At 39.8% G+C, this 23,525-nt stretch overlaps 3 protein-coding genes across 4 annotated transcripts; 2 read left to right on the top strand and 1 right to left on the bottom strand.

Annotated features, from left to right (window-relative positions):
* Nucleotides 1-1,251: 1,251 nt before the first annotated feature.
* Nucleotides 1,252-16,156, top strand: LOC117467499 (disintegrin and metalloproteinase domain-containing protein 17-like). Of its 2 annotated transcripts, XM_071207148.1 has the most exons (20): nucleotides 1,252-1,504; nucleotides 1,726-1,858; nucleotides 3,375-3,508; nucleotides 3,813-3,901; nucleotides 4,508-4,697; nucleotides 6,145-6,275; nucleotides 6,853-6,939; nucleotides 7,844-7,966; nucleotides 8,416-8,560; nucleotides 9,238-9,326; nucleotides 9,715-9,867; nucleotides 10,813-11,012; nucleotides 11,141-11,244; nucleotides 11,330-11,464; nucleotides 11,831-11,961; nucleotides 12,130-12,208; nucleotides 12,649-12,737; nucleotides 12,866-12,925; nucleotides 14,558-14,603; nucleotides 14,761-14,846. In XM_071207148.1, exons 1-19 carry the CDS (start codon nucleotides 1,399-1,401, stop codon nucleotides 14,591-14,593), a joined length of 2,214 nt encoding a protein of 737 aa, XP_071063249.1. In that variant the 5' UTR covers nucleotides 1,252-1,398; the 3' UTR covers nucleotides 14,594-14,603; nucleotides 14,761-14,846. The 2 variants fall into 2 exon arrangements, with proteins under 2 accessions (XP_071063249.1, XP_033967028.1); XM_034111137.2 differs by lacking the exon at nucleotides 14,558-14,603 and having other exon boundaries at nucleotides 1,253-1,504; nucleotides 14,761-16,156.
* Nucleotides 16,123-21,266, bottom strand: iah1 (isoamyl acetate hydrolyzing esterase 1 (putative)). The gene is made up of 6 exons (XM_034111140.2): nucleotides 21,133-21,266; nucleotides 20,923-20,975; nucleotides 19,059-19,210; nucleotides 18,264-18,425; nucleotides 18,032-18,153; nucleotides 16,123-16,493 (listed from the first exon to the last, which is right to left on the bottom strand). The coding sequence occupies exons 1-6, from the start codon at nucleotides 21,223-21,225 to the stop codon at nucleotides 16,317-16,319; spliced, it is 759 nt and encodes a 252-aa protein (XP_033967031.1). The 5' UTR covers nucleotides 21,226-21,266; the 3' UTR covers nucleotides 16,123-16,316.
* A 374-nt stretch (nucleotides 21,267-21,640) lies between these two features.
* Nucleotides 21,641-23,443, top strand: LOC117467590 (dnaJ homolog subfamily C member 30, mitochondrial-like). The gene has a single exon (XM_034111309.1). The coding sequence runs from the start codon at nucleotides 21,680-21,682 to the stop codon at nucleotides 22,673-22,675; it is 996 nt and encodes a 331-aa protein (XP_033967200.1). The 5' UTR covers nucleotides 21,641-21,679; the 3' UTR covers nucleotides 22,676-23,443.
* The last annotated feature ends 82 nt before the right edge of the window (nucleotides 23,444-23,525 follow it).

Below are 23,525 nucleotides of genomic sequence, written 5' to 3'. Positions count from 1 at the left end.
CCAGTGCATTTAATTTATACTAAGCAAAGCAGCCCCACCTGATATCAGCTGCAGCATCAAAGTGATTATCACAACAATGCAAACATAATAATCTAATGATATAATATGTGCATTGTTCTGAAATGATCCATTCTGCATATTGAGTACACACTGACATTTGAGTGCACTTCTGGTCCCTATCAGTGGTGTAAAGTAACTAAGTAGATTTACTCAAGTGCTGTGCTCGAGTTCAATTTTGTGCTACTTTCTACTTCTACTCCACTACAATTATTTGATGCATTTAGTTACTTTACATATTTGGATTAATGATGTGAAATAGTATCAATATTTAAATCCAATTTACACCTGGAGTAAATTCACAAGCTACCCTGCAGAATAAAAAAGAATTAACACTTGCTGCACCTTTACCAGCTTTGATAACAATTTAATGCAGGGGTGTCCAAACTACGGCCCGTGGGCCAAATGCGGCCCGCGCTCCATTTTGAATCGGCCCTCAGCAAATTCCAAAAGTATAATGGAATATGGCCCACAAACTTGTGCTTGTCTTATATTGTACTTCTTAAATAATATATTACACAGTAGTATTCATGTGTTAAGACCACTTTTCAAATAAATTCAGTCAATTAAAGTTGGAAACTTTTTCTAACATATCTTAGTTGATAAGAAAAAAGCCCAATGACTTATTTACATAGCAAGCTTGAAATATACCCTTCCTATTTCTCCTTATTGTAATCAATCTGAGGTTTCTGTTTTAAGGGATGAGCTGCCAACACTCACAAGCATCATTGACCTACATTTGATTGATTTTGCTAACTTATGAGGCAATGTACCTCTAGTGAGCGGCCCATCCCTTCGTATATATTTCTGTATGTGGACCTCTGTGAAAAAAGTTTGGACACCCCTGCTTTAATGCATCAATAATTATAATTAAAACATATTATTCTGAAATGGACCAATCTGCATAATGAGTAATTCTACTTTTTGTACTTGTTTATGCTAATACTTTTCTACGTTTACTTGGTACAAAGAGTATTCCTACTATGGTACTTATACTTTTACTCAAGTACAAGCTCTGAGTACTTCTTCCAGCCCATTTCCATGCTAATATTTTTGTACTTTTACAACAAATATTTTTAAATGCCAGACTTTTACTTGTAACAGTATTTTAAGAGTGTGATTTGTTACTACTGAAATACATATATCTGAGTACTTTTTGCGCCTTTGGCATGAATAAACTACCTGTGTGTCTCGTCAACGCTTCCTCGCGGGTGGTGAAATCTAAACGCGGATGTTTTCCACTCGGTGCATTTCCGGGTAGCTCAGCTAGCTAGCTGTCCAGACAAACCGAGCAACTTTTGACAATGATAGCACTAGCTTAGCTGGCTGAATTGAGTGAAAATGAAGAGCATACTGTTCATTGCCTTTCTGGCTCCTTGTTGGGTCAACTGTGCTATTAAGTCGAGAGTTATTACGAAGGAGAATCACGAAGAAAACCCGGAGTACGGTGAGTAACGCAAGCTAACTCAGGCTAACATTAGCTAGAATGTTCAGGCTTTCTGTTTTATGAACCATGTGCTTTCTAACTATCTATGTAATTAGTATTTACTGTAATTATCAACCAGTATAAATTACAGTGTAATGCTTAGGCGATGAGTCCTGTATACTTTGAATGAACACACGCAGTTTCTGCTTGGTCCTGGATGACCGTCTCTCCATGTCTTCCAGATGCTCTGAGCTCCATCCTGTCAGATTTTGAGGTGCTGCCATTGTCAGGCCTCCAGCTGCACTCAGTAAGAAAGAGGGACGTCCACACCCAGTCTCACCTGGAGCGCCTGGTGAGCTTCAGAGCTCTGCACAGGTACAGCAGCCCCCTCATGTCTCTGACACAAGCCCACCTCAGAGAACAGCTGTTGTGTACTTTGGAGTAATGATGCAGAATAAGTTCACATTTTAACAGAGGTGGGAGAACTACTCGGAGTACTCAAGTACCAGACTGTAGGAATACTCTGTTACAAGTAACAGTCCTGCATTCAAAATGTTACTCAAGTAAAAGTACAAAAGTATTAGCATCAAAATGTACTTACAGTTCTAAATGCAAGCATGGTTTGATTCCAGAATTGGAGGATATTTCATGTCCCCCATATAAAAAATCTAATAATCCATGCCCAAAATGCTAAAACATGCACTTGTTGTGTTAAACATACTTGTCTTGAGACAAAATGTATATAAAGTTGTAGAAAAAGTGGTTTCAAAATATTATTTAAATGATCAAATAGCTCTCGAACATCCCCTAAAATGGCATTTTTCTCTTGTCCCCGCTTCTTGGTGACCAACTTGCATGTCAAATATAACATTTAAAATAGGGATTTTATTTACTTTTTTTGATATTATTTTATTGATCTCTTGTAATAGTAAAATCAATTTGTTAAATCATAAACATATTTTAAATAACAGTAATTTTGCACAGAAGGTGTGTCCCTCACCATGCGTTCAACCCTGTTACCCAAACCTTTTTAGATTGGCACAGGAAGTGAAACAACTGTAAGTCAGATGACACAGTGGAAGTGACATCAGCAAGCCATGTGCTACTACCATGGGTAGACCAAAACTAAGTCCTCTTTTATTTTTCATATTTTTCAGTCTTAAAAGAGTGTGGCACTCTGACCCACTCAACCCTGTTACTCATATTATCAGAATAAAGCATATTCATTTCAAAGTTATCTTTCTTGCATTAGATATCCAAGTTTGTCCTTGCCTTGAAAGTAGCATTACATGCTACATCTAGCAATAATTCCTGAGGTTAAAGCTGAAATTAGCATTGATTTTCAACCCTGTTACTTTCAACCCTGTTACTATAATTAGAGTAACAGGGGTAATTCTTCATTGGAAAATATACATTTGATGATGAAATTTGATTTATAAAATAAAAGGTTCATTTTTCAAAAATGTTGGTGTTTAAATTGTCTTCCAATTCTGGAATGACGTACATGTATATATCAAAGGTGGAACTAGTTTTAATAACTTTGTATGCAGCAGGGTAGCTTGTGAATGTTACTCTAGGTGTAACTAGTATTAAGTCTTATTTAAGTATTCTCTATATTTCACACTATAAATCCAAATCTGCAAAGTAACTTGTATAAATACACTATTTACCTCTGAACATTAGTGGGGTGGAAGTACAATTGTATTTAAGTACAGTACTTGAGTTAATGTACTACTTAGTTTATACCACTGCATTTTAAACATCATTGGCCAGACTATGACATATGATCGAATAAAGAGATATTATCCTAACAAAAGTACTTTTTGAAGCAGCAATGCAATCATGTTCAGGTTAATGTATATAAGCTTTGTTTTCTTTCTTTCTTTTTTAGAAATTTCAAGCTTTACCTGACCACGAACACACACCTTTTCACTGAGGACTTTAAAGCTGTGTTTGTTGATGAACATGGGAGGGAGGAAAAGTACGATGTTCATCTTCAGAACTATTTCACTGGACATGTTGTTGGTGAGTACAAACTTCTGGCATAAGGGATTCACCAATGTTTCATTTTAAATACAGTTTTTTACCCTAATTTGGATTTCCCAGGCAAGTTTTTTTGCATGTGCAGGAGGAAAACTTTAATCTGAGAAATGATGACTAATTAAATGGCACTATTTGCCATATTATATCAGCAATACATATAATGTTGGGCTGATGTAAATACTCCTTGGTCATTTAATTGATCAGTGCACCTTTTTACTTAAAACGTTACTCGATCTAGTTTGCACATGTCAATCGTTTTAAAGCTTTATTTGTTCTGTGTTTCCAGGGGAGGAGAATTCCCGTGTGCAGGCACACATAGAAGGAGATGAGTTTTCTGCTCACATTCTTACTGATGAAGTCGAGTACAACGTAGAGGTAAGAACTGACTGTAACATAATCGTTTTTATGTGTAGAGTCAGAGTAGAGAGGGTACTGACCCATTTTTTAAAATACACTTAACCCTAAGCCATTTTATCCAAGGCATTTGACTTAGTTTGACAGTAGAGAGGCCACACTGTTGAGGACTGTGATGGCCTTTTCAGCATTACCCAGTGCAATTGTACGCTTGACGCTACAAAACAAAAAAGAACATGGTGCTTTTGCTGTACTCAAAATCTGGGATGCTTTTGGTGTTTATGCCGTTAGATGATATTGCTTCTCAGCATAAAAAAGACTAGTCATGGTAGTGCCATCCTCTGTGATTGCCTTTTGGATATACCAGTGATAATTTGTTATATTGGTATAATAACCTGGGCTTTCTGTCTCTTATCATTTTAACAAAGGGTACAATAGTAGTTTGAAGTTATTTTTGATTTGCCCGTCCAAACTCCACCTGTAGTAGCTTTAGCAAAATATGTTAAAGATGTGAAAAAGGAAGGCAGCTTTTATGCCTTGTAGCCCAGTTTATCTCATGCTGAGAATTTCACATCAATCCATTTGCTTTTGTTCTCAAGTTCCACTTGTTTTTCTCTGGACTTCCAGCCCCTTTGGAGGTTTACAGATTCCCCAGCTGATGGTAGGTTGCTGGTTTATCGCTCGGACGACATCAAGAATCTGAGCCGCATCGCCTCTCCAAAAGTGTGTGGCTACGTCCACGCAGAGGCTAGCGATCTGCTGCCACAGACTGCCAGGAGGAGTTGGGATGGACAGGAGGAGGTGGACCAGGAAAAGGGTGAGCTTGGCTTCTGTTTTCCTCACTAAGCTGTCGATACCTGCAAATGTGTGTGGTGCTATTCGTAGCAGGAATGTGGAGGAGAAAGAAAGGGTAAGTACAGGGTTGGAGATACAAAAAATGTGTTGATCATCTGCTCTGTGCTCTTGTTTGTGGTTAGTTAAGAGTAGATACAAAAGTAAAAGAATAACGCATGTTTAGGATAGAGAGAAGAAAGGAGATGGCTGTAATGGTGAGACAAAAGAGGTGGGTGTTAGGTTTCTGTAACAGTCACTTTAATAAAAGCCTTTTTATCTGTAAAACCTAGCCCAAGCCATTCACATACACACTGCTGACAAGTGGGTATTATGTAACAGACAGATGCCTTTTGATTCCTTTGTGCTGCTTTGGAAATGTAAAGCATATAACCTTGATAATGTGCCAGAGGAGAAATCGAACACCTCTCACTGGCTGCTGCTTGAAAGTACTCATCAGGGATATGATGTGAGGTGAAGGTTCTTATGGAGGAGGCATTCAAATTCATGCGGGCTCTGCTGCCCAATCAGATGCCTCCGAGTCGTCACCGGTCTCCCACCACACAGGGCAGCGCACCCCCACACTTCTGAACAGTGTATGATGTAATGCTCAAATGGAATCTCTTCCTGTTTTTCCATTTCTGTCAATCTTCAACTACTCATTGTTTTAAGACTCAAGGTTTATGAGGCATCTCTGTGGAGTCTATAAAGCCCTGTGTCACAATGTTTTGCCCGGCCATATTGTATCTATACATCAAGGCCTATACTGCACACAAATTAGGCTTTTTATTTTGTCCACTAGATGGGTCAGTTTTGTAAGTAGTAATTCTTAGTCAACTAACACTTAACTGATTTTGTTATGCTGTAAATCAAGCCTTAATTTTCTGGCTGACACAATTGCGTAATTATAGCGAGGCTTGTAGACCGTTACTCAGTTGTTTATGTAAATGTGAACTACATAGATCAAAACTGTGGCTTAGCTATGCAACTCTGTCTATAAGGATCTAACCGCCCACGGGTTCACTACTCTACAGCCTTTACATTGTGCAATCAACATCTTCATTATAATACGAAACAATGTGCTTTCAGATTGAACATAAAATTGATGTATAGAAGTAAAAAACAGTTAGCTCTAACTGGATTTATTCTTGCTCGAAGAACAGAAGCAGCGTTTAATCAGTTCACATGTGAACTAAAAAGAATATGTGCTGCTAATTGTGAAAATGAGGGCAATTAACATTGTAATACTGGAGCATGGCCTCATTGTTTAACTTCCTTTCCTACATTAGTTTCCCTCGACTGTTGCTGCACCTCAATATGACAATGCTTAATGAACATTAGGGCTACTTTGTTCTTTTGCTTTTTGTCCGCCTGTGACCATTTTCCTTTATCTACTCCTTCTGTGTCTCTTTGTGCCGCTGGTGCTTCTTCAGGCTTCCTCCACAGAGAGAAGAGACAGGCTCACGATCACAAGAAGAACACCTGCCCCCTGCTGCTGGTCGCAGATTACCGCTTCTTTGAACACATGGGCCGCGGACAAGAGAGCGTCACTCTCAACTACCTGGTCCGTTTCCATGATGCTATGTACCAAAAATATTCCAGAGATAATTCACCATGTAAAGCTCGAACCTGCATCCATAGGGTATTATGAGGTTGATGTATGTTTTTTATTTCAACAGTTTAGTTTTAAATCAAATGCACTAATATATGATCAGCATGTCGACTATACATGTGAATATATCTAAGGCAAGTTTATTTTGCATCACACAATTCAGCAATACGGCAATTAACTGCTTTACATTAAACATCTAAAACATTGAGACAAAGCGCAAAAGAAACCCACCACAATGGGTGCTTTAATCCAAGTAAAACCGTTGCTAAATAGCTCCAAAAATGAAACATTTGACTACAATAAGACTGGTGTCAAATAAAAAAAAGAGCAACAGATAACAGTGCAGTGTTAGATATTTAATTATTTGATTTCATAAATGACAGCAGGAAGGTTTTCAGTCGGTCTGGATTTCAAATAATCGAGACTTGCAATGGATCTGTAAAAGCACAAATAATTGTTTTTGTGATGTTTAAATATGTCTTAATGTTAAAAAAATCGTCCTATGTGTTTTTTCCCCATCTCACTCCAGATTGAGCTGATTGATCGAGTTGATGACATTTATAGGAACACAACCTGGGATGATGAATTTATAGGCTATGGGGTCCAGATCCATCAGGTGTGTGTTTGTGTGTGATGATGAACTGCATTTTAATATAATTTCACGCCTAACTTGTGGAGCAATTTGTGGCGTTTTAGCATCAGGCATCCCTGCTAACTGACATCAGTGTGTTTGAGAACAGCATTTCTAAGGAGGAACTGAACGCCTTTGTGTTTGCCCTCCGGGGTATTTAATTTGTTCCACTGGCTTTGGGAATGAATGGAGACTCTGTATGTCATATTGTGAGTCCCGGGTTTTCTCATCTTAAAGCTATGCATTCATTTAGCTGCTCAGTTATTTTCTATCCATGCATTTCAATAAAAACTTGTAATGTTTAGGGTTAGGTTAGGGGGTTAGGGTTAGGTTGGTAGATTCCAATACCTATAAAGAAGGCTTCAACTGCAAGCCACAAAACATGATGCTGAATGACTGATTTAGAGTTACATAGTTGTTGTTGTTGTTGTTGTTGTTATTATTAATAATTGCATAGTTTTGACTGAATCTGAGGGAATGATCTTCACACTATCTTTGAAATATATGATGAAGCAATCATGGTGTGATATATATTTTTAAGAGGGTCTGTACCAAACAAGGGGACAACTAAGTCTGTAAAATACCTATGTAGGCCAAGACTCCTCTGCAGCACCCTCATATTTATCTCAGATATTTACCATATACTGCCATTTGGATATTTCATTAGTCCATACTGCCATTTTGAAAGATAAGACAAAGTTAAACAACTTAAAATGTATCTGTGACTTTAGGGGCAAAATATATCTAATGTGTGTTATGCATCTCGGAGTCTTGACTCGTGAGTTTCCCTGAACGATGATCATGAGCCAGTTCACTGAGATTTGTTTTAAGGCTTTGTATCAACTTTGATGAATTGTTCAAAAATTGTGTCTTTGGTTACCTCTCTCAGATCATCATCAACAAGGAGCCTACAAAGCCCCCCCCCGGGCACAACGCCCGCTGGCTCCACTATAACATGAAGGACAGTCCTGTGAAAGGAAAGGTGGTCTGGGACGTGAAGAGACTTCTGGAGGTAAAAAAGGAGACCTAGAAAAAGTGTACATTAGGAGAGGAGAGGTTGGGGAAATACAGTGGATCAGTCAAAACTTATGATATGGGGATATTCAATTTAGAAGAAATGTAAGTGTACGAATATCAAGGATATGTTCGAGATCCTTTGGAAAAACAATTGACTGGTGAAATGTCCTGCTCGGTTCAAATATTTAGATTTTGAAATAGTTTATCCTTTTGTTAATAAAGTTAATACATCTGGATTAGGTTTGATACATGTTTAGAGTAATGCTATCTCAAATAGTTGAATTTCAAAATGTTAATGTACTTGTCTTAATAAGTTCATAAAGTCAATGTCATAAAATGTATACAAAAGAGAACGTCTTACAGTGTTGAGACTGCTTGTGTGAGACAGGGAGTAAAAATAACAAACAAATGGAAGATAATATTTTAAATGTTGTCCCTTTTTAGCAATTCAGCTCGGACATCGCTGACAACGCCTCCACTGTGTGTCTGGCCCACCTGTTCACCTACCAGGATTTCGATGAGGGAACCCTGGGGCTGGCCTACGTGGCCCCCTCCAAACCTCAGGCCCTGGGCGGCCTCTGCCCGAAACGTAAGGACGCATCCCATCATGGCAAACGGCTGTGTGTCTTTCTCATGTAAAACATCACCAGTATGTGGTCAATTCAGTCTGCCATGGATCGATCTCAGAGCAATTGTTTGTCATGTTTACAGACATCTATGTTGACCTTTCAATGACAATCTCCCACGGTCATGTGAAGTTTTATAAAGCTGCTGATCTGTTTGAGTTGTATACTCTCACCGCAGTAACGACAAAAATTACACGCAAGTGTGGGAAAACAGATTAGTGGAGCCATGGGTTTTTTTGTACAGCAAACTGGATAGATAGATAGATCTTTAATTTTGGCATTGTACAGGTACAACGAAATTACAATAAACTCAAGGTGCCAACACGCAACAATAAGACAATATAAAAACAACAAGACACTATAAAAACAATAAATGGGACTTAAAATAGACATGATAGGGAATATGTACATAAATAAATAATAAATAAAATTGCACGATTCCCCTCGTATTGCACGGAAGGCTTATATAATTTAAATATTAGCAGCGTTTAGTGCACATATGGCCCTGGGAAAGAAACTGAACTTGAGTCTGTTTGTCCGGGAAGACATGGTACGGAAGCGCCTGCCTGAGCGCAGCCGTACAAAGTGCTCGTTACCCGGGTGGTGTACTGACATCAAGCTCTGATTTTTCTTCTTGTAGCATACTACCCGTCTAACTCTAAAAAGCCCAGTTACCTCAACACAGGCCTGACCAGCACCAAGAACTACGGCAAAACCATCCTAACAAAGGTTTGTATTCCTCGTTTTCAATCATTATCTCGCGCAAGGCTAGTAACTGGATGCACACGGTTTTAGCAGGATTTTATGCAACATGTCATGCAGTGTCGGCTCTAAGCAGACGCATACTATATGTGTGGGTGGTCTGAGTGAAGATGTTAACACTTGCATTTTGGCACCTCGGTTATCAGTTTCTTGCTCGCTCCTTAGCACAGTTTGAAGTGACTTTTTTACCATAACAAGAGCTTGGAGTGATTTTGTGACCTATTATAATATGTATGTTTTTTGTCAGCAATAAATGGGAGAATGTGCTATAAGACATGTTTTTTGTCCTGCAGTTTGTGCCATTCATTCCTGATTAATACAGTCGTAAACTATATGTTGATGCTTGGCCCTTCAGGAAGCAGATCTAGTGACGACTCACGAACTCGGCCATAACTTTGGAGCAGAACACGATCCTGACAACATCCCATACTGCGCTCCCAGCGACGACCACGGCGGGAAGTTCGTCATGTACCCGATCGCTGTGAGCGGAGACCATGTCAACAACAAGGTACTCGTAAAGCAGTCAAATGTTCAAATCCAACTTCAACATACAGAAGGATACAGCAGAAGCATAACCATCTGCTATACAACAAACTATGCAGACAGTTATGAGTAAACACTGACATTATTCACGCTGCATAATGAGACATGATCTGAGATGCTGAACATTCAGTGTTGGATAAATGTGAGTCACAGTTGTTCCTGTAGAACATGATGACGGTGAATAAACTGCACCTCCCCCGGCATCAGCTTTAGAAACTAATATGCATGACGATGCTGAAGTTAAGGGTTTAAAATGCTGCTGTTTATCAAATGGGATTTTCCTGCACATAAACAACAATACATCTTGGATCACATCAGTATGCATCTTTAAAAAGGCATACAAAGATAGTTAAACTGTTGATGGGGCTGTAACTTCATTCTTACTTATCCAAAGAAGAATCAAACATTTTTCACTGACATTTTATCCTTGCAGCTATTTATTTGACAGAGATTTGCATGAGGGCTGTGAAATATATCGATATTATACCAATATTGTGATATAAGACTAGATATTTTCTTAGATTTATGATAACGTATCTGTTTTTTCCTGGTTGTTAAAGCTACTTTACAGTACAGTTCTGAACCCACCAGACGGTTGAAGCTTTTTCTATTATGTACCTTTAGCTACTTCGGCATTATATCCACATTACTGGTTATTTATCAAGAATCGAATTGTGAAAATATCATGTGAAAGCACCAACAGTGAAGCCGGCAACAATGTTGAAATATCCATATTGAGGTATTTGGTCGAAAATATTCCAAATCATAATACATTTTCTCCGTATCACACAGCCCTAATTTACATGTTGTTGTTTTAATTGTTCCACTTTTAGCAGTCCTTTGCCACATCTTCTTTCCAACACTCCCACTCACTATCTAACCCTCGTTTACTTCTCCTTCCCTCGTGAAGCGCTTCTCCAACTGCAGCAAGATCTCCGTAGGGAAGACGTTGCGTTTCAAGGCCCCCGTGTGCTTCAAGGAGAGGAACAGCAAGGTGTGTGGGAACTCCAGAGTGGAGGAAGGGGAGGAGTGCGACCCCGGGCTGCTCCACCTCAACGACGACCCCTGCTGCTCAGCTGACTGCAAATTCAAACCTGGGGCAAAGTGCAGGTATGAGGTCCAAATCACAGATGCTTTTCTACTAAAAGTCTAAAAGCTCACAACATTTGATTAATTGAGCTTCAGATGCTTCTAGTTCAAGGCACTCACACATTCCTACGTGTCTGTTCTCTCCACAGTGACAGAAACAGCCCTTGCTGTAGGAGCTGCACGTTTGAGCATGCAGGAATAAGATGCCAGGAACCCATTAGTGCGACCTGTAAAGGCATCTCCTCCTGCACTGGTGAGCGCCTCCTGCTGGTCTAACACAAGAACTGCGCAAACGTTTTTATACATTTACACCTCTCTACCTTCCTTTCACCTATTAGGCAACAGCAGTCAATGCCCCCCTCCTGAAAACGCTGAAGACAACATGGTGTGTGTTGACAACGGTCGCTGTCTCAATGGAGAGTGCAACCCTTTCTGTGAGGCCATGCAGAACCTGCAGTCCTGCGCCTGCAACGGTGAGAGCTGCTGTCACAAGTGGATCGGTGTCAAATGGTTGGCCAATGGAACAGCAGAGTCCTAGTGATCATGGAGGCCCCCGAGTTTGACATGAAACATCAAGACATTTGAAAGAAAGAAGTTGAAATCATACCTTGGGGAAATATTTGTTCAATTCTGAAATACATAAAAACATTAGAAGGGCTTCTGGTAGATGTGAAAATCCTACAAGCCAAACAGTTAAACAACCTTTTGTTTAGTTTACATCCAGATATAGGATTTTTAAAGATTGTTTACAGGTCTGAATGACTGGATGTAATGTGTGCACTGCCACTGTTAATGCATGATACAGTTATTCTAACTATTTAAACATTTTCTGTTTGCAGAGACGGAGGACTCCTGTAAAGTGTGCTGCAGAGGGAGCGATGGCGCCTGCGCCCCCTTCATCCAGTCCAATACTAGTCTCCTTTTCCTGCGCAAAGGCAAACCCTGTACCGTGGGCTTCTGTGACGGGAGCGTGAGTCACCAAACCTGTTATATCTGTCCATCAGCTGATTCTACCATGTTTAGTTATTTGTGCTTAGTTCCTATTACTGTCCAGCTCTGAAAAGCCTTGTATGAATGATATATGTTTTAGCTTTATTTGGCTGTTTGAAGATCAGCAACGTCTTCCTGTTGAATACAGGGAAAGTGCATGAAGCAGGTGCAGGACGTGATCGAGAGGTTGTGGGATTTTATCGACAAGCTGGACATCAACACATTTGGTAAGTTTGTTACAACAGACCACTAATCATGAGAATGTGTCAAATGTAGGGTTTTTACAAAATGTAGTTCATTTGATTCTTTTTAGGTTTCGGAAGAAGCCTTAAGTGCTTGCCGTCAGAATGTATGAAAAATGAAAAACACCTCTTTTTAATAAAGAGTGTACCCCTTTATGTGCATGGCAAACAAGCTAAAATATGTTGCTACAAATGTGGATTAAGCAGAATACTTTGTGAGATAAAATTGACTACAGCTTTGTTTAATATATTTTGACTTTTGGACAAAATAAATGCTGTTTTTATATGATGCTGCAAACAATGAAGCTGCACAGCATTCTGTACAGCCCTAATAAAGCAGACATAAGTCATTATCTTCTTTTGGATGACCATTAGCTGAGTCTTACCTTTTCTTTTGTTCCTTCTATCCCCCTAAACCCCATCAGGAAAGTTCCTGGCTGATAACATCGTGGGTTCCGTCGTGGTGTTTTCACTTGTCTTCTGGATTCCTCTCAGTATCCTCGTTCACTGTGTGGTAAGAATCTGCTGCTCATGGATTTTTATTAATTTCCAGCAGTCTTTAATTTTTCAATCATCATTATACTATTATACCATTTTTTACTTAGTCAAATGTTGACAGTCTTTTGTGGTCTTTTTCCGCAGGACAAACGTCTTGACCAGCAGTATGAGGATAACACGAAGTCCCTTTACTACCCTCCAAGCGTAGGTTTCTCCTCTCTTAAATGCCCAAATAGAATCCTGTGCACTAGCCTTGCTGCCACACTAACTTAACTAATACAATCCCAGATGCTGACATCATTAATAAGGGAGGGAGAGGGGAGTCTGAAGGCTGATTGTTCAGGTTGAGTTACTCATTTTTTTCTGAATCTGTCGCTATTAAAAATCAGAAACATATTTTTTCTTCATTAGACTCAAAGCACAATGAAAACAAAGCCAAAATACAATAACAAAAAATACAAAGCCTCTCTCAGTGTAGGTAAACAAATAAATAAAAGTAAATTGGCGCTAAAGCATGTTCAACCATTATTTGAGATTAATTATACAATTTAACCGTTATTACAAACTTGATCAAAAGCTAAACACATTAAGATTACTTTAAGTAAACAACAAACACAGTAATACAATGTGTATTGTAATAAATAAAGGTACAAAATAAATAAAATAATAAGAGGGGCTTACTTCTTGAATTTGACTAAACATATCAGTTTTTTTAACAGTGTAAAAAAAACATGAAAAATGAATAATATTTTATTATGTGCTACACAACTGGCCTTTGCAACCCTTCTTAAAAAAGAATCTTCTTTGGTTAATTTTCTTTTAAAGGCCCTGTAAAACAAATGTTTGCAATCAGTACATGATGTGATTAAGTTAAAAAAGCTCTCGTGAGAAAGATATCAGACAAGAACACAGATATAAAGATTTTCGTAACACCATTCCCAAGACAGTCCTGAGATAACTGATGTTTAGTCTGACAGTGTTGAAAGCACGTGGTGAGAGCAGACCACACATGGATTCAGAATCCATCTCAGCCTCACTGTCAGGTTCCAGCTCCGTTGACCTGTGCATCACTCTTTGCCTTGGCCCTTTTCATTCTCATTGGAACTGCAGCAGATGGTGGAAGTTTGTAGTAGGGCTCCCGCCATAGGTGAGTGCGTCTGGCTTGGTGTTGCGTTGCCATGGAGTCCATGATGATGCATGGTCAGCTGCCCACGTTTGGGATATTCCTGCAGTCACTTACTCCTTGATGTAATCACTGATCTGTTTGCACGTTTCCTGCGTCTTTGAGAGGCTCAAACTGAAGCTAAGCTAATGTGACTGGATAGTTGTAATGTTGTCCACACAGCAGAGTCTTATCTGATCAGAAATTACCTCAAGAAAGCAAGATTGCATTTTAGGAGTATTCAAACATCGAGAGGACTGAACAGGTTGCACCTTGGTTGTGTTTTGTGAAATCGGATGCCGTGTGCGTTTTTTAAGTTTGTATCTGCTGCTGTTCAATGCTCCAAGAGAGGGTGTTTGTTATTCGTTATTTTATTTTACTGGCTGTGTACAATGTGTTCTGTTTAGACTGATTGGGAACTTGTGGAGACTGAGGGTACATTCCTCTATAGACGTTTTTCATGGCAGACATTTTGACAGGAAAAGCAAAGCAGCAACTAATGACATTAATGATGGCAAAATTCCACTTAGGTGTGACAGGAAGTCCTTAAAGTGAGCCAGCATGCACAGTGTGGATGGACTGCAGCCATTATTAATATTAGTTAAACCTTTGATTGACAACACAAAATGTCCACTGTGAGAAATGTTTCTTTTTACTCATTCCCACTTTGAAAGGGGGTGCTGTGGGTGGAGATGGCTGATGGCTATTAGTAAATTATTTGTAAGTATAATTTAACAGCTTTAGAGTTCTGATTATTAACTATAATGTGATGATGAAGATATAAGTAGAATGGAGTAAAAAGGGAATGGATCCCTCCTCAGTCGGAGACAGTCAGATTTGTTGTGTTTTGGTCTCACATGTTGTTCTCGCTCTGCAGAGTCAAGAAATGCTGAACAATCTCGAGTCGGCCTCCGTGCGCATCGTCAAACCTCCCTTCTTCTCCGCCGGCCGGACCGCGCCCTCCTCCCTGCCCCCCCCGCTTCAGCAGCAGAGCCCGGCCGGGGCCTCTCCCGGGGTCAGCACGAGTACCCAGGCCCCCGACCTGAACTCCGGCTCCATCCCGGAGAGCGCCGGGGGGCCGCGGATGGCCACCATCCAGGAGGACACCAGCAGCGGCTCTCACCTGGGAGAGGAGGGCCTGTCGGACGATTTCACAACCGCAGGAGCCTCCTCGTCGGCTACGAAATCCTCCTACGAGGATCTGACCGATCAGAACCCGCAAAGCCGGGACCGGAGGCGCCTCAAGAGGCAGGACTGCATTGACACAAAAGAGACAGAGTGCTGAGAGCACTTTTAGTTTAAAAGCATCCACATGTACATGGTGTGTGTTTTAGGGTTGGCCAGATGAAACCTGCTCTGTGGAAATAAATCCGCCACAGTTCGGCTTCCCAAACACATTCAATTATCTTTTTGTTGAATATGCAATTAAAAAAAGGTGAGCTATTTTCGTGGATCAGTTAGCTTAAAAAAACATCACGTTAACAGCCTCCTTCATGTATGTGCATTTAGTACTGTCTTCAAAGCAATGCAACCTTTGCCCCACTAGCAGATTAACAGGTGAATGATGTGAAATAATATCGATGATGTAGCTGTGGTTATTTTACCGTAAATTAAACATTTCAGTGTGCTCAGCAGCACAACTTGACTTTAAAATGCTTTTTTTTTAACTGCATCAAAACTGCACTTGAAGTATTTTTCACATCACTGGATGGTCTCTTTTTTAAAAGATATTTTATTATAGTTTAACCCTTTGAACCTATTAGTTTGTATTTGTCCAGCTGTTGTCTTCATGGAACATGGTGCCTTTTCTGAATTTGTGCCTCATCATTCTGAGCCAATTTATGTCTTTGCAAAGAGCTCCAGTATACTGTACGAGGCATGAATATAGACAATCATGAATTCAGTGATTTAAGAAACTTCCTGAGGTGATCAATTGATGTGTTTTTTTATTGTGTCAACACGTCTAATGCATCTGTTATTTTATGCTGTCTCCCCACTGTTGCCTGCTGTGTGACATGTTGTAAAAATACATATTGAAAGCTAGTTCATGGGAAAAACTAAAGTGTGGCTAACATTTACTCTCCTGGATTAATTTGAGCTGTTACACGAGCAGATGTCGTGTGTCATATATTCTGATGTGTATATTCTTAATGTTTCTATATTATAAAAAGTAAACCCTTGAGTTCCTTTTTTTTTTTTTTTTTTTTTTTAAAGTTCGTGCTTGTATTGTCTACGCATCTCAAAATAAAAATATCTTTATTGTGCATTTCAAACATTCATCACATTTTAATGGAAAAAAAACTGATCAAAGCTGCTTTGTTGTTTAAAAGCAGGAATGCACTCCTGTGTGAGGCTCTCCGGTTACTCTGGAATTAACATTAGTCCACCACACACAGATGATCCATCTCTGTATGATATTTCAGATCCTCTCCCTCACTGGTCACAGAGGAGGTTGCTCTCGGGGCTCTTGGCGTCCACGTCCCCCCAGTACGGCAGGATGAAGGGCAGGTGGGCCACGCGACTCTCCAGCAGCTCCCACAGGTGCTGAGACACAAACTGGTTCCCCTCCTGGGACAGATGCAGCCCGTCAGACAGAAAGGCTGTGTAGTCCTGTGGACCAGAGGACAAAACAGGAAGGTCAAGTAAAGGTCCATATATACGCCGGGATCCTGAGTCGAGGCTGATCCTGTTGCTGTGGTCGTGTGTCCTGGATCCTCTATCCTGAGTTCTAAATCTGAGTCCTGGACTTCGAGTCGTGGCTGAACCCGTCACTGTGGTCCTGCCTGACTCTCATCATACTACTTCCCTGATGGCTCCCACAAGAATGTTGACATCCTCGTGGATTCATCTTCTTATTATAGACACATGCATTTCCAAACATTTGGACTACCTATGTTGCAAATGTATTATCTCTTCGATTTACACACGGCATCTATTGCACGTCTGTCCGTCCCGGGAGAGGGATCCCTCCTCTGTTGCTCTCCCTGAGGTTTCTCCCATTTCCCCTTTAAACTGTGGGGTTTTTCCTTGTACGATGTGAGGGTCTAAGGACAGAGGGTGTCGTATTGTCATACTGATATTCTGTACAAACTGTGAAGTCCACTGAGACAAATGTAACATTTGTGATATTGGGCTATATAAATAAACATTAATTGATTGATTGAAAGTTCAATGCTTTCAGTCAATCTCATATTGAGACATTTGAAACCTAAGGATGCAGGATTGACGATACATACTACATTTATATAGAATCATTAATATCAAACAAAATACTGACATCTTTGACTGCCTATTCAATTTCTTAGCTTAAAATTCTATACGAATATTGTACAGATTCTGCTGGCCTTTTTTTTTTTTATAGCTGTAAGATCCATTTAGGCACATTATTTTATGGTAATGAATTATGGTATGGTGGTGATGGTAACTCGAATGAGCTGAATAACTATGAATTATAATTATACTGTTTTTGTAACGTATTATTTTGCTTATGGACTGCTCTAGTTTTATGTTTTGTTATTATTTATAGAAAGCAGAATGTAGTAGCGTGCTCAGGTATAAATGACGCTGCCAGCGTGACACAGCAGGAAGTCTAGAGAGGAAGTTGGAAAAATGTTTTGACCGCACACATCCGTACGACTGTTGGATTTGTTTGTTTATATGTTTAAATACCGTGCAAAGGTTGCCAGTCGGCATTGGGCCGCCAGCTGATCCATTGAACTTCCTAATAAAGCACTTGAATGGAACGAGCAAGGTATTTGGATTTCTTGAACATCCGCGAGTCAATACTCAAATTCACCTCTTAGACTAAGTGACCTTTGAACATTCCTTTTTGCATAATTGGCCACTACAATAGCTTTTATGTCATGTGACCCACTTACTCTAAATTGATGCAGCATTGTATTTGATTGTATCTCCTTTGTTGGATTTTAGTCCACTTCTATTTCATGACTATTTTTAAGAAGTTCTTAAGGTGTTTGCTGCACAAGCCTACCAATGATACTAAGAACAATGGCGTGCTCCAAAAACAAGAGGAAAGACCTCTGGCCAACGTTTGTGGTAGTTCAGGCAATGGAAAACTGCTTAATTTACATATAAATGATTATATCAAATAGAAGAAACACTACAATCCATCAATAACAAGTACGCACCTGTCCATCTTTCTGCATGAGTGTCCAGAGGTCCAGCACGTCTGCACCACACTGACTGGCAGCTTGGACACACGCCTGGGCATACTGACCCGCTACAGAGTTATGGCGATTGAGCGTAGATCCTGAAAAAGAGATGAGCAAGCACTCTTATTCTTTGTAGGCCTGAAGCGTATACATGGCTTGTGTAAGGATAGAAGAACAAGAGAGAGGAAACATTGTGAATGAGCGTTACCTTTCACAATGCACTCCTTCTCCCACGCCGACTCATTAATGGGAGGAGGGGTGATGAAGATGATTCTGTCTGCTGACACTCCCACTGAAGCCAGAAACCTGGTGATCTCCTTCAGGTTCTCTGAATACTCCTGCAGAGGGACGTGCTGCTGTGGGTTTTTATCTTGGTAACAGGAACCAATGAAGGGGGGATACATTTATAAAAAGGCAGATTATTATTGGTGACAATGAAAACATTGTTTTCAGTCAATTATCTAGAATAATCCCCAAAAAAAAAATACTAAAAAAGTATGCCGTTTATGCTATATATTGTCCTACAGTTAATTTACCAATTCACACCTGCAAAAGATTATAAAATGTTTTATATAAATAGCAAAGGTTGTGTAAAGATTTGTTGGAGTAGTAAACAAAGCACCACCTTTCAAATATTCATAAAGCAAAAGAAAATCCAACAAGGGATCATGTTAGATATGTGGGTCTTCATTACGATACACTTTTGGGGATAGAAAATAAATAGTATATATTGTTTACTTTGTGTATACTATGGCATACAATACATAGTATGTTGGTCAAAAACCCAAAACTAAAATTGTATACGATAAAAAAAAGTTAGAATGTCAAAAGAAAGTCATAGAATAGTGTCTATAAAAATGACAAAGCATTGTATGTTCTAATAATGTAAACAACATGTAAATACTAATAGTAGTGAATACGATAAGCATGAAGAATTGTGTTGGATCACAAGCGATGTTTACAACACAGGCTGTGTGTTAATAAGGTGTTAGTGAAACTGTACCTTGCAGAGCACAGTCGTTGGATCCAAAGAAGACCGTGACAGCAGCTATGTTGTTTTCTTCTGAGTTGGTGCTGCTGAAGAGGCGAGGCAGCAGTATCTTACCCCACCTGGAGTTGTAGCCAGACAGCCCTCTGTTTAAAACATCACACTTCCTGATGGAGAAAAACAGTGTGAGAAAAAGTTTTTAGAGAGTACTTGTCCATGGACAAGTGAGTTTGGCAATTTACTTGTCCGAATACATTTTTCACTTGTCCAGAATGGACAAAAATTGGGGCCACTGGAATCTTCTTCTTCGCCATCATATTTTACATTTTCCCACGGTTTTTATGACACCGCTTACGTAAGTGAGCGGTAAGATTTTACTGCATCACACAAAGGGTTGGGTGCCGTTTGGATTTTAACGATTCCGGTTTTGCTTTTCGGTTCCAGTTCTTTGAGAAGGTCAAAATAAGTCCCATGACAAACTGGGAGAAAAATATATTTCTTTAAAACATTAAGTCAAATCTGTATTCCTATTTACAAATCACTTCATACTGTTTAATTTCGTACGGTTATTGAATACAATTATATAAAAATAATCTCTGCATTGTTTAGTTAGTTCTAAGTGGTGCAGTTTGAGAATGTAGAATTTGCCCAGTCTCCTCTGATGTTACACTGCAACCTGCCTGTGAGACAGAGTCCAACCACACATGTCCAACACATAGGACATAACATAATAATAATAATACATTATATTTATAGCCTATAGGCCTAGCGCTTTTTTACAACTCAAAGACGCTTGCACGCATTTATTTAGCCTACTTTTACAAACAGTGAGCAGCTGCCCAGCTGTTTGTAAAAGTATATAAATAGTATTTTCATTTCAATAATGTAGCTACTTTCTATACCCTGCTTCATAAACAATACTGACATCCCTGTGCTCCTCCTAGTCTGGGGGTCCGGGGATGTGAGGACAGCGCGAGGACACAGACTGGGAGGCTGCTTTACTTCATAAAGGAAATGGCGGTCAATATTAACAACACATGAGCTAAAATGTTTAATAACCTTCATTACGTGTTAGAGAAAGAACATAAGAAAGTTTGACAAAGATGAGACTGTTAAACGGGCAGCGGATCTGCTGTGTGTAGACAGAAAGAAAGAGAAAGAAAGAAAGAAAGAGAAAGAGAGAGAGAGAGAGAGAGAGAGAGAGAGAGAGAGAGAGAGAGAGAGAGAGACAGACAGAGAGAGACAGACAGAGAGAGAGAGACACGCTGAGCGGCACCGTGCAGCGATCAGCTGATACGGAGCATAGAGAGAGAGAGCTGCGGTCAGCGGGGCTCGGCCTCGCTTACTGTCCTCACAACTCTTATTAATCCCGGTACTGGACAATTGTTTGTTACCAGACTAGTTTTGCTTCCCGCCCCGCCCCTGTGCTACACTTCCCAATCCCGCCCCGTCTAACTGTACAGAAAGCGGCGAGATGCATTTCCTTAGGAATCGACAAGCAGAACCGAAACTAACATTTCTAAACGAACAATGGCGGACACGTACAATTTGCGAATGAGTTCTGCCTTTTGTAAACTGAATGTATTAATAATTTGTCAATAAATCAGGGCGAAAAACGTCACTTGTCCGCCGGATAAGTCAATTGAAAGATCTACTTGTCCGATATTGTAAATAACACGTCCCGGACGGTGGGACGTGTACTTTTTCGCACACTAAAATATATTTTACATTCAGATATTAGTCAATGATGCTTTATTTTTGGTTGATAACCTACATTTAATTAAAAAAAAAAAAAGTGAAATATAAAATAAACATTAAGACGAGCACTTTCATTAAGGTTACAATATATTAAGAACCAATAAATATAGTAAATACGTACCTCGCTAGCTTGTGGGCAATGTCTGCACCCCAACCATTGGGTTGAAATGAACCCTGAAAAAAAACACAGCAGTTGTATTTGTTCCAAAGTTAAGCTAACAAGCTAGTAGCTAACGTTAACTGTGACTACTGCTAGTAAGTTAGAAAGTTAGCATTAGCTGCTAGCTTGCAAAATACATCAGCCTTTAAGATATGTTTTGCATGAGCTTACCTGTGTGATGGAGTCCCCAAATAAAATCACTTCAGGCCAAATTACTGTTTTGATTTTAGACATATTGAAATGAAACCTGCTGAACTGGCTCATGGATGTATAATAAGAACTGGCTGCACAAAACCACACTTCCGGGTTAGGAGGGATGTTGGTTGAGACGTTTTAACAAACTTCAAAAATAAAAAACATATTTACATTTTTTAAAGTATGCAATTTACGAGAAAACGTATTCAATAGAAAAATCAACACAGGATTAATTGCAGGACTGTATATGAATCAATTAGTTTTAGTTATGAACACATAATGCTAAAATATTTTCATTGCCATATCTACACTGTAGATACTTTGGATATGACAATAAAGCCTTCGAATCTTCGAAAATCCTAAAAATATATATACATGTATTTCTTATTTTTGTATCGTGTAAATGTTTGTTTGATATTTTTAATATTTTTTTATTTTATGTTTCACCACATGGGGGCGCTGCGGGCAGACCCGCCCGCATTGGAATCCCGGAAATCATCTTATTTCTTTGCCCCCTTCCAACATGGCGGAGGTCAGGCTTCGCTTTAGAAGGGGAGCCTACAACTTTGCACTCAAAACCTATAATCGACAACTCCTTGAAAGTCAGAATAAGCAACGTGAAAGTGCAATAACAGCCCCGTGTGTCTCTGCGGGGTTTGGATGTGGTGCGTTTCAAGATGGAGAACTTTATGGAGCTGACAGAGCGACCGCGGGAGTTTCTCAGGACAGTTACACAAGGGTACCACCACTGTTTGGTAATATTGACAATGGGAATGTCGCTCAATATCACTCCAATGAAGAGTATTTACTTTCTAATAAATCTCCAATTCAGAATATAGATCTACATCTAATTTACGCCAAATTACGTTGGACTTCCTGGACGTTTAGACCAGCTGATCTACACCAGAGCCTCGGTTTGTGTGGAGGACATCCTTCACATGTTGTGTTTATCAGAGCTTACAGTAGCAACGGGGCCAGATCCGAGCCTCTTTACAAAACCAAAACAGAATACTATGAAATCATGGAGGTGTCACCCACCGCCAGCCATGCCCAGATAAAAACAGCCTACTACAAGCAATCCTTCCTGTACCACCCGGACCGAAACGCAGGCAGTGAGCACGCCACCGTCCGCTTCTCGGAGATAAGCGAGGCCTACACGGTGCTGGGAAACAAGGCTCTGAGGAAGAAGTACGATCGGGGTCTGCTGGGTCCGTCAGACCTCTTAACAACCAGACCCTGCGGCAAGGACACCGGGAGCTCCGAGAAACAGCACGCCGGGAGTAGACTGCGGTCTGTGGTGGGCCTGCGAGAAACAGCCGTTGACTTCGACAGGTTTATCAAGAGCCACTATAGCGAGCAGCTCCAGAAAGAGAAGAACCGCAAGGTCCGCAGAGAGGAGACACGGAGGAAGCAGGAGGAGACGTTTCGGGAGAAGAAGTTGAACACGGCGAGCGAGGTGGGAATTCTGGTGATGCTGATAACAGGCGTGAGTTTACTGATCAGCGTATACAAGGCGTGATGTTCACTCACATGGAGGATGTTGGACTTCATTCATCACCACTTCTCATACTACAACAAAAAGACTGCTGTTGAAATCTCTTTGTTTGAACCCTGTTTGACCGCTCTGCTTGAGAAGGAAACTTTTGTGCAACTTTATTTTTAAGTCAATGTGACGCAGTGCAATTATAATAAGATCACACTGACAGCTACAAATACCACACGGTTCAGCACAGTTCTGTATACTGTCTGTCTGTGGGAACAGTATTCACAGTTTTATCATGGTGTAGCCTTTGTCAAGACTTGAAGGTTCATCTGTTTTTTAACACCAACGGCCATGTAAATCAAAATAACATTATAAATAGTGCATTAAAATCATTAATATTACATTAATAAGAATACAAGAGTTTCACAATACTGATGCAGAAACACTTGATCCAGTACTCACAACGATCAGGTATTGAGGTTTTTAGCTCCACCCATGAGTTTTTAATTCCTTACTCTTCCTTAATGGTGTCTTTTAAATATAGTACACAATTCACAGTTAATTTGTGGCTTTTATAAAGTCATCTGTCATGCAGATTTCTTTATTTTTGATTATGGTTTCAAGTATTGCTATTTAGAAATATTTCAAGCAATGTAAAAAAGTAAGGGATGTGTGAATTAAACCATTTAACAGGGGCATAATAGGAACTGTATGTTTATGCTCAATGAAAAGGTGCCTTGGGATGATATTTATTGTAAAATGTTATATTGTACAGATATTTAACTAATAAATGGTTTATGAGCAGTGCCTGTGTTTATAAACGTTGCCTATAAAACCTCTCAAAGCAGCTGAAAAGTGATGAAAGCAAGCCCATTGCTCAAATATT

This window comes from Pseudochaenichthys georgianus, chromosome 22 (genome assembly GCF_902827115.2).
Source record: "Pseudochaenichthys georgianus chromosome 22, fPseGeo1.2, whole genome shotgun sequence".
Classification (NCBI taxonomy): Eukaryota; Metazoa; Chordata; class Actinopteri; order Perciformes; family Channichthyidae; genus Pseudochaenichthys; species Pseudochaenichthys georgianus.
This window is presented reverse-complemented; position numbering and strand designations above follow the sequence as displayed.